Consider the following 11,091-nt stretch of genomic DNA (forward strand, 5'->3'; position numbering starts at 1 on the left):
TTATAAAATTTGAATAAATGTTTATAAAATATGAAGGTTTATTTAGGTAGTATTTGAATTACCTTTTGATCAATTATATTGTGTAACAAGTTATAGCGTTTGAGTTTTTAAAATATAAAATCCTTATATTGAAGACATTTTGGGCTCTTGTGCTCATGAGTAAACAAGGTTGTAGAACTCGTTACTCGGTACTTATTCGGCCGACTAGCGAGTAGCGAGTACTCGGATTTGGTAATTTATGTAGAAATATTTTTAGGGAAATTATATATGTCAAAATCATAAGTTAAAACAATAAATTCATTGAAATATATAATATAATTAGATAAATGTGAATACACAAATTTTGAAAAACATCTAATGGTCTCACTTAATGAGTAATTACTGAAAATTTAAGATATATATATATGTTGTAATAATCACATGTGTGTTTGTATTAAAAAAAAATAATTAAGAATATTATACATATTAATCACCGAGTTGATCGAGTTTTATAATATTTTTCAGTTCAATAAGTGGTCAATCGGGGAGTACTTAAGATTATGTAACTCGCATCGGTAAGGGGCCAAGTAGCGAATACTCGGAGGATTAATCGGCCAACTCGGTAAGTTTTACAACAAATGATGATAAATAATTGTTCCATAATATAATTTATGCCTCATGACTTGTAAATAATTAAAGATATTATATGTAATATAAATTTTTTGGAGAAGTTTAAATTTTATAAAGCTTGCATAAATTTGGACACTTTAAAGTTTGAGCACTTTAGAATATCATAATGGATATAAAATGTCGTGGATTATTTTAACCCAACTAAAAATTGTTAACACAATAATGAATTGAGTTTAACATTTGAAATAATCAAATTACTCAAACATAAAATACTTGTAGCAACTTACGATTGAATTAGATTATTAATTAATATTCTATGCAGTGGTTTTGAGATTCAAGTAAAATTAAAGAGATGTGTCAGTTTATGCCTAAAAACTAAAGTGATCGGTTCATTTAGTTTTTTCTGACACCTGATCACAAAATTAAAAAATCATAGTGAACAAGAAACGTAAGTGGATTTATATGATATACAGATTACACCCATCGTCATAAAACCATATGCAATGCCTGTCGCCTATCTTTCACCTTTATCTTCCAATGCCCATCTCTAAAACCAGCGTTCTTTGCTATCCCTCTCCACTTCCTTATCCGAACATCCATATGTTTAGTCAAGCCACAAAAAGACCTCAGATCACTAGGCATTGCATCGTATACTTTCCACCATCTTTTATGAGCGGAATCACTAGCATAACGTTGACGACCTGACATATCCCAATTACAATCGTAATCTCTATAACACATCCACGGCTTCAACCCCAGATAATGAATCGTATGCACATTTTCCGGAATTTTGTGTCCTGGGTTGTCTGTACCTTCAAAAACCTTGAGATGGTTTACCTTGGTATGAAACCGATGCCACCATGTAAATGCTTCGTTGAGAAAACCCTGATCACCTCCATTGTATGATGTGAAAGTGAATCGTTTTTTCATCAGGCCATTGAACATGCACTTCGATGGTTCTACCACAATGACACCAGAGTTGAATATATATTTATCGTTTCCAACAGCCGAGAGTTGGGGATAACGAAAGAACTCGTCTAAGTTCTTTAAGACTATAAGATCCGCATCTATGAAAATAACTTTGTCGTACTCAATGAGCTGCCATATTCGAAGTTTGCTATAGTTATACTCGTTATATGCGCCTTTTTTTGCATGTGGGCTTCGTATGCGTTCTATAAGCTTGATCTTCCATCCAGCAGCTTTTAGTCCTCTGAGGGATTTCTGAGATATAGAGTCATCGGCAAGCAAGAGTAGGTCTTTGGTAGAGTTCGTTTGCAGAATGCTTTGTGCTAAAGATATAGCACCACAAACGTAGGTTTCAGAGGAATGGAGGACTGTTACATATGCCTCTCTTGATTTGTATGCATTAAACGCCGATCGACCTGAAAATTAATAATTAGTAAAGGGTAAATAATAGAAATTTCAAAGCGTGTTTTTGGTGACATTCAAGGTTTATGGTCAGCATCACTTATTCACCTTATTGATTTGAAAATTATTTGTATATATCTATAGTCGGCATTCGTAGTATATATATGGCATCATGGCATGTCAAAAGAATGCAGTCTGACTTTTAATATTCAAAAGTTTTAAATTATTTAATTTCAAAATTTTAAAAGATGTCAACGTAGGTTTAGTGAAACCTTTTTTTTTTTTCAAAAAAAAAAAATCAAATAAATTATAGTTTTGTTTCTAGAAAGAGCTTGCAAAGTTATCTTAAGGCCACTTTAGAAATCTAATCAAATTAATCAACGATATCTTTTCGATTATTTACGGAATTGAGGTTGTATTTTTAGCAATCTATTATTAATTTTATCTATACCTAAAAACCTTTTGGTCCTTGACCATACAGCATATATGTCGCTTTCATTTTTTAAAATAAAAATGCCTTATTAATTAATCTTTTAGTCCTTAACCATACAACATTTGTAATTTTTACTTTCTTATTAAAATCTCGTATCTTCTGTTTTAATAAGATTTAAGTCTATTTATGTATATTTATTTAAGTTAACAAAAAGTTAGCGTAACTTTTTTTTTTTCTTCATTGAATATACTCTATTTAGATATATACCAAGCTTACTTTGTTTTTGTTATTTATAGTGTATAAAATAGAGTAAATGTTACAACTCAACTCTATTTTTTACTCTTTAAATAGTTAAATGAATAGTGATACTCAAAATGAGTAGTGTAAATTATAGGTGCAATCTTCCACACAATTTATTTTACACTTTAATTATGGCCAATTTTTATATGTATCTCCCAATGCTGTGTATCTCTCCTATATGTGAATGTAATAGTGTTTGTATATTCTTTTTGATATGATATTATATGTGAATGAAATGTGGATACTTATAAAAGAACCATAATTATATAGTGTAAAATAGAATCTAGACTGTGGTTCGAAGTGAACATATATAAACTTTACTTTAAATTCTAAAAAAATAATGTATAAATAATATGTGGTTGGAGATACTCTTATTTGACAAAAGCCAAAAGGATTTTACAAACTAAACTCTTTCTTGATAAATAAATTGGATTTCACAAATGGATTATTTTGGTTCAATTTGATTTTAAGCGAGAAAAGAAAAAGAAAAACCTTGCATGACCATTTATAAAATCAAGGATTTAGATTTTATTTTTCTTGAAAATGCTAAAATTTTTGGAAAAGTTTTAGTTTTTAACTTTTAAGAAAAAGTTCATACTTCCCCTAATATTATCATTTTAAAAATAGATCGTTGAATACCAATAATCAGAAGAACATATAGATATAAAATTTCACTCCCCGAACCAATAATTACAAGTTCAAACCTAATAGATTTAAAATCGAATTCAAAATATACCAACTCTAGTTTTTCTTTTAATTAAAATCAGAATATTAATGGTTTTGTTTAAAATTATTAAAAGATTGCCCACATTACGCCAAAAAGAAAAAAATATAAGTGCCTAATGAAACCAGTTATCCCATTAGGATATCTAATTGAATTTAACAGTGTTGCATTCAAGATGTTTAAAAACCGAATTAAGCACATATAATTATAACTAGTTAAGAATTGATCTTGTGAAAAAAAATGTTCGAAATCAATAAAACAAGATTAAAATCTAGTTCACAATTTATAAGAAAATGAATTTAGAACTAAACTGATTTGGAGAAAACTAGTTTTCGTGAATACCTTAAAAATCAAACAAATTTAAAATCGATTTCGCTCAGTTTTAAAAAGGTAGTTGTACATTTACGAAAAAAAACATATGTTTACCAGAATGAAAACTATAACGATATCTCGTAAGACATAAAAAAAACTATGTTCCTTCTACATATTTAGTGGAGAAACCTTAGTTGGACACGATTTATCATTCAAATCATATATTGTTACTAAAAGTGTTTCATTTTAGTTTGCAATAGCCAGCCTAACCGGTTTCCGACAGCTCTTATGGTGGGTTAATGGTTTTATAAGACAACAAACTATTTTTCATGTATACGTTTGTTCAATGACATCTTTTGTACACAATTTAGCATCAAAGTGATTTTTATATTCAAAAAGCACTACTAAACTTTTTTTCAACGTTTTCTATAAAAAATAATTACATTTTAAAAGAAACTTGTTTAAACATTTTTTTATGTGTTTTAAAAAAACTTGTTCAGTAGTAGTTTTTAGTTCTTCAATGCCCCTCCGCCCACATATCCAAAAAGCAATTGTGATTACGTACTCTGTAAAAAAGGCTTTTATCCTTGGACCTTGGGGATTTTAATAGGTTGTTGGGCTTGGATTCTTTTAACCGTTAAATACTTAAATTTTTAGTGAAAAAAAAAAAATGAAACACTTATATTATATCTAATGGGGGGGTTATTTATGTGATTAATTTCGATTACCATATATTTTATAGTATATCTCACTCAACTTTATCATAGTTTGTGAACTTGGGATTGTTGATGTATTGCAATTCCTTGACAAAAGTTAAAGTGCAAAGGAAAGATACAATACTATTAAACGGTGATCCCAAGGAAGTCAACATTTTATTTTCTCAATATATTAAATAAGAAAATTTAATCATTGGTTATAAAAAGTTCAGTTGTTGCTATAAAACTTATACCTACGCCATATCCTATTACCTAATTCATATATTCATATAAAAATGATTAATAGTATATATATATATATATATATATATATATATATATATATATATATATATATATATATATATATATATATATATATATATATATATAATCATGGTCCTAAAAAGTTTGTCATCGTTATAAAACGTGTTGGTTTAAATTCGAGTTTGTCTATAGTTTGATTTAGTTTTTAATACGTTTCCATGCTTAGTTTTATATACACTTCTTACATATGAGTTGGATTATATATAATAACATTTGTTTGTTAATTTTTAAAAAAATATATTAAATTTGATTTTGTCTACGTTCCGATGTAACTTTTTTATGTGTTCGTGCTGAATTTTATGTACGTTCTCTACGTATAAATTGGGTAACATAATAATTTTTATTCATTACCTTTAAAAAAAACTAATTTTTATATATGTGTCAGTGTAACACCCCGTTCTTAAAGTGTTTAATTATGAGTCCCTGAGATTTAAGAGGAAGGGTAATTTTCGTCCTTTTATGGGAAATGGGTTTTATCCGAGAAGGTTTCGGACTGGTGTATGTTGTTAGAAGTATAGGGCTTCTCGCCACCCTCGTGTGAATGTAAATTTATTTGGGAGCGGGCTTAGAGTAGAGGAGTTGTGGCGTTTTGAAGATGATAATTGATTATAGCTCTTAACAGAAAAGTGGAAAAAGGGGTTCCATGCATGTGTTTTAGAGTTTGGCTGGGTACGCCCAGCGTAAGCTGGACGGACGCCCAGCGTAGTGAAGGGAGATATGCGGGGTGGCAAGGTGAGTACGCCCAGCGTACTCTCAGAAACCCCAAACCCTAAAATTAGGGTCAGCCACTATATAAGGAAAATATTGGTTCATACCCTAGCCTCCATAAGCTCACCCTTAACCTCAGGAACCCTAGAAACCCGCATTCCCTCCTTTGTTGGGTGTGTTTGGCCTTGGAAAGCTCATTTTTAGCAAAATAAAAGCTAGAAGAAGAAAGGAGAAGTTGTCAAAGAAGGAAAGGAACGATTGGAGCTTGTAGATATGGAGAGATATCATCATTTGGAGCTTATTTGAGGTATAAAGCTTCTTGCTTGTCAATTATTTTTCATAGATCTAAGTGTTGTAAAGTTTTAGCATCTTTCTTGTCCCAAAAGTCCTCATCTTGATTCATGCGTTGTGTTGGCCGAGATTATCTGTCCTTTCAGACCTTTGGAGAGATCTTGAGGGGGCAAAAATGAGGTCCCAAGGGTTGTGGTTGTTCCATGTGTGAGATATGTAGGTCTTAATGGATTAAGACCTTGGATTAAGAGCTTTATGGACGTCCCGAGTAATAAAGTTTGAGACTTTATGAATCTTAGGCATATTTGGCCTAGGGATCTGAAGTTTGGGCTTAAGAGCTTAAGCCAATAAGAAGTTATAAGGACTTAATGAGTGGCAGGGTTACGCCCCGCGTAGCACTTGAGTACGCCCCGCGTAGCGGGCCAGTGCCCCGATCCCCAGCTGTGATTCAACGTGTACGCCCCGCGTACCAAGGAGGGTACGCCCAGCGTACTTCCCCTGATTGGATTTTTATGTTGGGCCTTAGAGTTTGGGCTATTTGTGGGTTGTTGGTTTATGGGCCATGATTGGAAATTTTGGATAGAGTATTTGGGCTCAATTATTGTTATAGACCTTGGATCTAGGTCCATTTGGTGAGGTGGGCCCAATTTAGTAAATTGGGCCAATATTGGACTTTGTATAAGATTTGGACTTTGGCCTTGGCCCGATAAGTGAATACATGCTTGGCCTAATGGGTATTTGTGCTATGTGGGCTAGTTCGGGATTTGCGGTGAGTTGGTGATTCGAAAATCTGCTTCTTCAGTTTAGAGTATCGGCAATCGCGAGGTGAGTTATCCTCACTATATCAACAGGGTCTAAGGCACCAAGGCCGACCCTTTATCGGATTGAGATTCGGGTATTTGTTGTTATGCTATCGCTTTGATATGTTTGCATCCTGGTAGTTAGGATGGTATATGCTAGTGACCGGTTAGGTCGGTATCCTGGTTAGGATGATGATATGTTATGTGATCTGTTTGATGGGCTTGTTGACTGTGAACTGTTATATGATTGTATGTTTATGTGCACATGGTTGTTTGGACTGGAGTTGGGTTGAGGCGGGTCCTGCTTTGTGCTGTAGGCCAAGATACCCAGGTCGGACCGGTTGTTCCGAAGGCCCAGCGAGCGGTCCGGATAGGTTGTAGGCCCCACGAGGGCGGACCAGACGTGCAGAGGCTCAGAGAGTGGACCAGGTCGACTGAAGTCCCGATGTGGGCAGACCAGTCATACTATAGACTCAGAGAGTGGACTAGGTGGGTTGAAGGCCCGGTGCGGGCGGACCAACCACACTGCAGACTCGAGGGACATGACTAGACTCAGAGGGTGGACCCAGTGGACTGAAGGCCCGATACGGCAGACCAGTCACATAGTAGACCCCATATGCATGACTGTTCTGTGATTCGGTTATGATATGACATCTTATATGTGTATGGTATATGTGGTTGGTATTTTGGGGGTATCTCACTAAGCTTTCGGGCTTACTGTTGTGGTTTAATGTTTTTTAGGTTCTTCAGGAGATCGTGGCAAGGAGAAGGCGTGATCGTACCGCTCCTCGTGTTTATGTTTATGACATAGTTCTGGGAATACTCTGATAATAAATGTCTTGAAAACCTTTTTGTAATAACATTATTAAAATGAGTTGTTTTTGAAAAGTTTAAATTTTTTTGAAATTTTTGGTCGTTACAGTCAATATGAATTTAAGGTGGTTAACATTTCGACATAATTTTAGAAATTTTGTTCATTACAGAAAGTTTACTTGTTTTGTTTTTTATATATGTGTTGATATAGATTTGAGTTTGTCTATAGTTGATGTAAAAAAAAATTATATGTTTTCATACTTATTTTTATGTATATTCTTATTTTTTCCATTCATACTTATTTTTTTTTCGTTTCAACATATTAATGATTGTACTAATAAAAGTTATCTCGAAACGTAAAAAAATAAGCACAGACACAAAATAATAAGGTTACGAGTTATAACATTATGTAAGTGTCTTATAGAAGCATAAATGATTTTCGGAAGTAATATAAAAAACTATATGTTTGCTCCAATAATATATTTGACGCCTTTAGACAAAATGATTCAATTCACATTTCAATTAAAACAATTTTCAATGGTTGTATTTTTACGAAGACAATAAACAAGAGTCAAGACAATCGATGTTGAAGGTGGTGGTTGTTTTTTAAACAACAAATTTTAATTCATGGACACTTGTATTTTGTATTGTCCACAATTATAATTAAATATGGATTAAAAATATTAATTTTAGACAGTGATGATAAACTTAACAGGAAAACATTTAATATCGTATTCAAAGAAATATTTGGAAATTAGTGATTAATAAATATTATTTGCATTATGTCAATAGCTTATTTATTAGTATAGATTCAATTACCAATTTATTTATGTTTTTATTGTATTAATTTCGAAACTTTAATTTTAAAAAATGTTTAGTTTTTAAGCATATATTAATATTCAATACAATTATTTAAAACAAGTCAATAGTTTTTTATTAGTATAAATTGAATTATTTATTTATTCACATTTTTCGTTTGTATTTATTTTGAAATTTTAATTTAAAAAATATTTAATGTTTAAATTTTATATATAACTTTTTTAACAAACTTGTGTAATACATAGATGTTATACTTACTTTTAAGTATAAAATGATATTATTTTTAATATATATATATATATATATATATATATATATATATATATATATATATATATATATATATAAAAGTTTGTCTACTTGACACCATATCTTACGAAACATTGATTTAATTCATATATTCATATAAAAATGATTAATATATATATATATATATATATATATATATATATATATAATTTCGTCTTAAATCACATTTAACGAACGATATAGCTCGCTACGATTCATAATACTGGAGCATTAACATTGTCGTCGCATCACATCACGCCTGATCATATTATTTAGGATCTTGACCAAAATATCCAATAATATAAATAGTTAATCAATTAATATTTATTTATACAACAATGCTATTTTAATAAATGTATGTATAATATTTCATTTTCGCTAATTTATATATGCATTGGACTAATATTTAATTTTTTTGTTAATATATAAAACTAGTGCGTTATAGTTTTTGTTTTAACAAGTTAATTAAACATATAAAATAGTGGACAGCTTTTTATTTATAATAAAACGTGGTTGACGTTTCGTCTATAAACATGATGAATTCTTGATCTATAAACAAACAACTAACTCTAAATAATTAACTTGTAAACTTATCACTGGATTAGGTGACATGGTAAAACGATATGCTGAATCGTATAATAATACTAGCAAAAGGAGACATATATTATCAAGTCATGTCATCAAAGAATAAGTCTAATAATATATTTAGTATACATTAGCTTTGCGTGTATATATATAAAAGAGGGGGTCCAAAATTGACTTAAAAACAAATCAAAATTGTTTACGTAAGTGAATTAAATTGTGAGCAGGAGGAATAATATGATAATAATATAATAAAGAACAAAGAAGGATTACCAGGATTTTGTAGAGATGGAATCATGCATGAACCAACAGGCATATTAACCTTCTGCCGGAGTCTTTTCATATCTGGTTTATATATCCTGTAATCACCTTCTTCCATTATCATATCATCGCACCTAAATATCTCCCACATTGGTCCTGACCACCCAATGAACACCACATACACCTCCCTATCACCACCATCCTCCCACCCACTATTTACCAAAACATTAGCAACGACTAAATTCACTTGCAACCTACCCACATCCCGACCACCGTCTGGAACCCTTGCCACCACCACATCCACCATCGCATATGACTGAGGCATAGGGATTTCTGGGCACTTCATCGGACCCCACTTCCCGTCTTCATCCACCCACTCAGGGAACAAATCATCCCATTTTATTTCTCCTCGAACTCTTTCAAAATCTATGGTGGTCACGTCAGCAAAGCCGTCAACTTGTATATCATTAGCTCCAATGTTAACCAGCCCGAGTTTTAGCTTATTAGAACCTTGCTTGATCATGGACCGAAGTCTGTCATACCACGGTGGTGGTTCTGTGGCTAGAAGGTGGAGGGAGGTGGTTACTGGTTGAACATGGTGATCAATGCGGAGGGTGGTTGTGGTGGTGTGGATTATAAGCGTGATGGTGAGACAAAGGAGGAGCAGGAAGAATGGGAGAGATTTTTGCTTTGAAAAGAATGGCCTTGAAGCCATTCTAATAATATTTTGGTGAATTTCACGTCTTTGTTTGCTGGTTTCTATAAATATGTATGTTGGATAGGTGTTTGATGGATGCACGTTGGCCGTTTGCCCGTTTCATAATATGATTTGGTGGGAAGGACTTTCTTAGAATATGATGTGGTATATATGATAGGTCGTATAAGAATTTTTTATATGCTATAGGTTGAATTTAATTTTATTAGTAATTACTACCTAATACCATTTTATATAAGTTATCAAAGATTATTTAGTTTTCATTTAAAATCGTTTCCAATCATTTGTAATTAAAAACTCTTACCAAAATAAGTATCCATTTTAATATTGCAATTTTCTTAAGCGTAAATTACAATATTGTCCCAATGGTTGACTGTTTAAACAACAATAGTAAAAAAAATTGTTAAGAAAAAAGAAATTGTGGAATTTTAGTCATTTTACATGATTTAGTAACACAAAGATCTCCTCGTAACAAACGACAAACGTAAGGACATAAGATTTAGAAAAAAGAAATTGAACTATGAACAACCAAGGGACTATTCTGTAATTTACTAAATAGGAGAAAATTATGAAAATGGATAATGACTTAAAATACTAATATATTTTTCGATTTATACACATTTAATCACCAAGTGTTTTTGTCCATATTTTGTTATTGAACTTGTTGAACCGTTCAAAAAACATATCCTTATGACCAACAATCATATGTTTAGCCGGTTTCCGGCGAGTCTTCGGTCATCTTCTCCGGCGAGGCTCCGATGTTCACGATTTTTCTGGCGAAACATAATCTTTTCAGAAAACAAAGATTAACACATCAAATATATTCCATACTCTAGAGCACATTCACAACAAAATATAAACATACATACATACACATCATATCACTATTCATCGTCTTCAACCTCCAAGCCACCAATAAAACCGAGTTCTAGGGTTTATGATTTTCAGATGATGGTGTTCGATGAGGATTGAAAGGTGGTATGTGTTGTTCCAAAATTAACTTCAAAAAGGAGAGAAAAGAGAAGTGTATGTTTGTTGTTCCAAAA

General features: G+C 31.9%; 1 protein-coding gene across 1 annotated transcript; it reads right to left on the reverse strand.

Annotated features, from left to right (window-relative positions):
* Positions 1–1,045: 1,045 nt before the first annotated feature.
* LOC145018201 (putative UDP-glucuronate:xylan alpha-glucuronosyltransferase 5) lies at positions 1,046–10,174 on the reverse strand. The gene is made up of 2 exons (XM_078976105.1): positions 9,343–10,174; positions 1,046–1,991 (listed from the first exon to the last, which is right to left on the reverse strand). Exons 1-2 carry the CDS (start codon positions 10,043–10,045, stop codon positions 1,096–1,098), a joined length of 1,599 nt encoding a protein of 532 aa, XP_078832231.1. The 5' UTR covers positions 10,046–10,174; the 3' UTR covers positions 1,046–1,095.
* Positions 10,175–11,091: the final 917 nt, after the last annotated feature.

The sequence above is a fragment of the Lactuca saligna genome, chromosome 9, assembly GCF_052625555.1.
Source record: "Lactuca saligna cultivar CGN05327 chromosome 9, ASM5262555v1, whole genome shotgun sequence".
In the NCBI taxonomy this organism is placed as follows: Eukaryota; Viridiplantae; Streptophyta; class Magnoliopsida; order Asterales; family Asteraceae; genus Lactuca; species Lactuca saligna.

Coding starts and splice junctions, on each gene's coding strand:
- LOC145018201 (XM_078976105.1), bottom strand. CDS start 10,045: ATGGCTTCAAGGCCATTCTTTTCAAAGCAAAAATCTCTCCCATTCTTC. Junction 1,992..9,342: donor TCCATCTCTACAAAATCCTG/GTAATCCTTCTT, acceptor ATTAATTTTCAG/GTCGATCGGCGTTTAATGCA.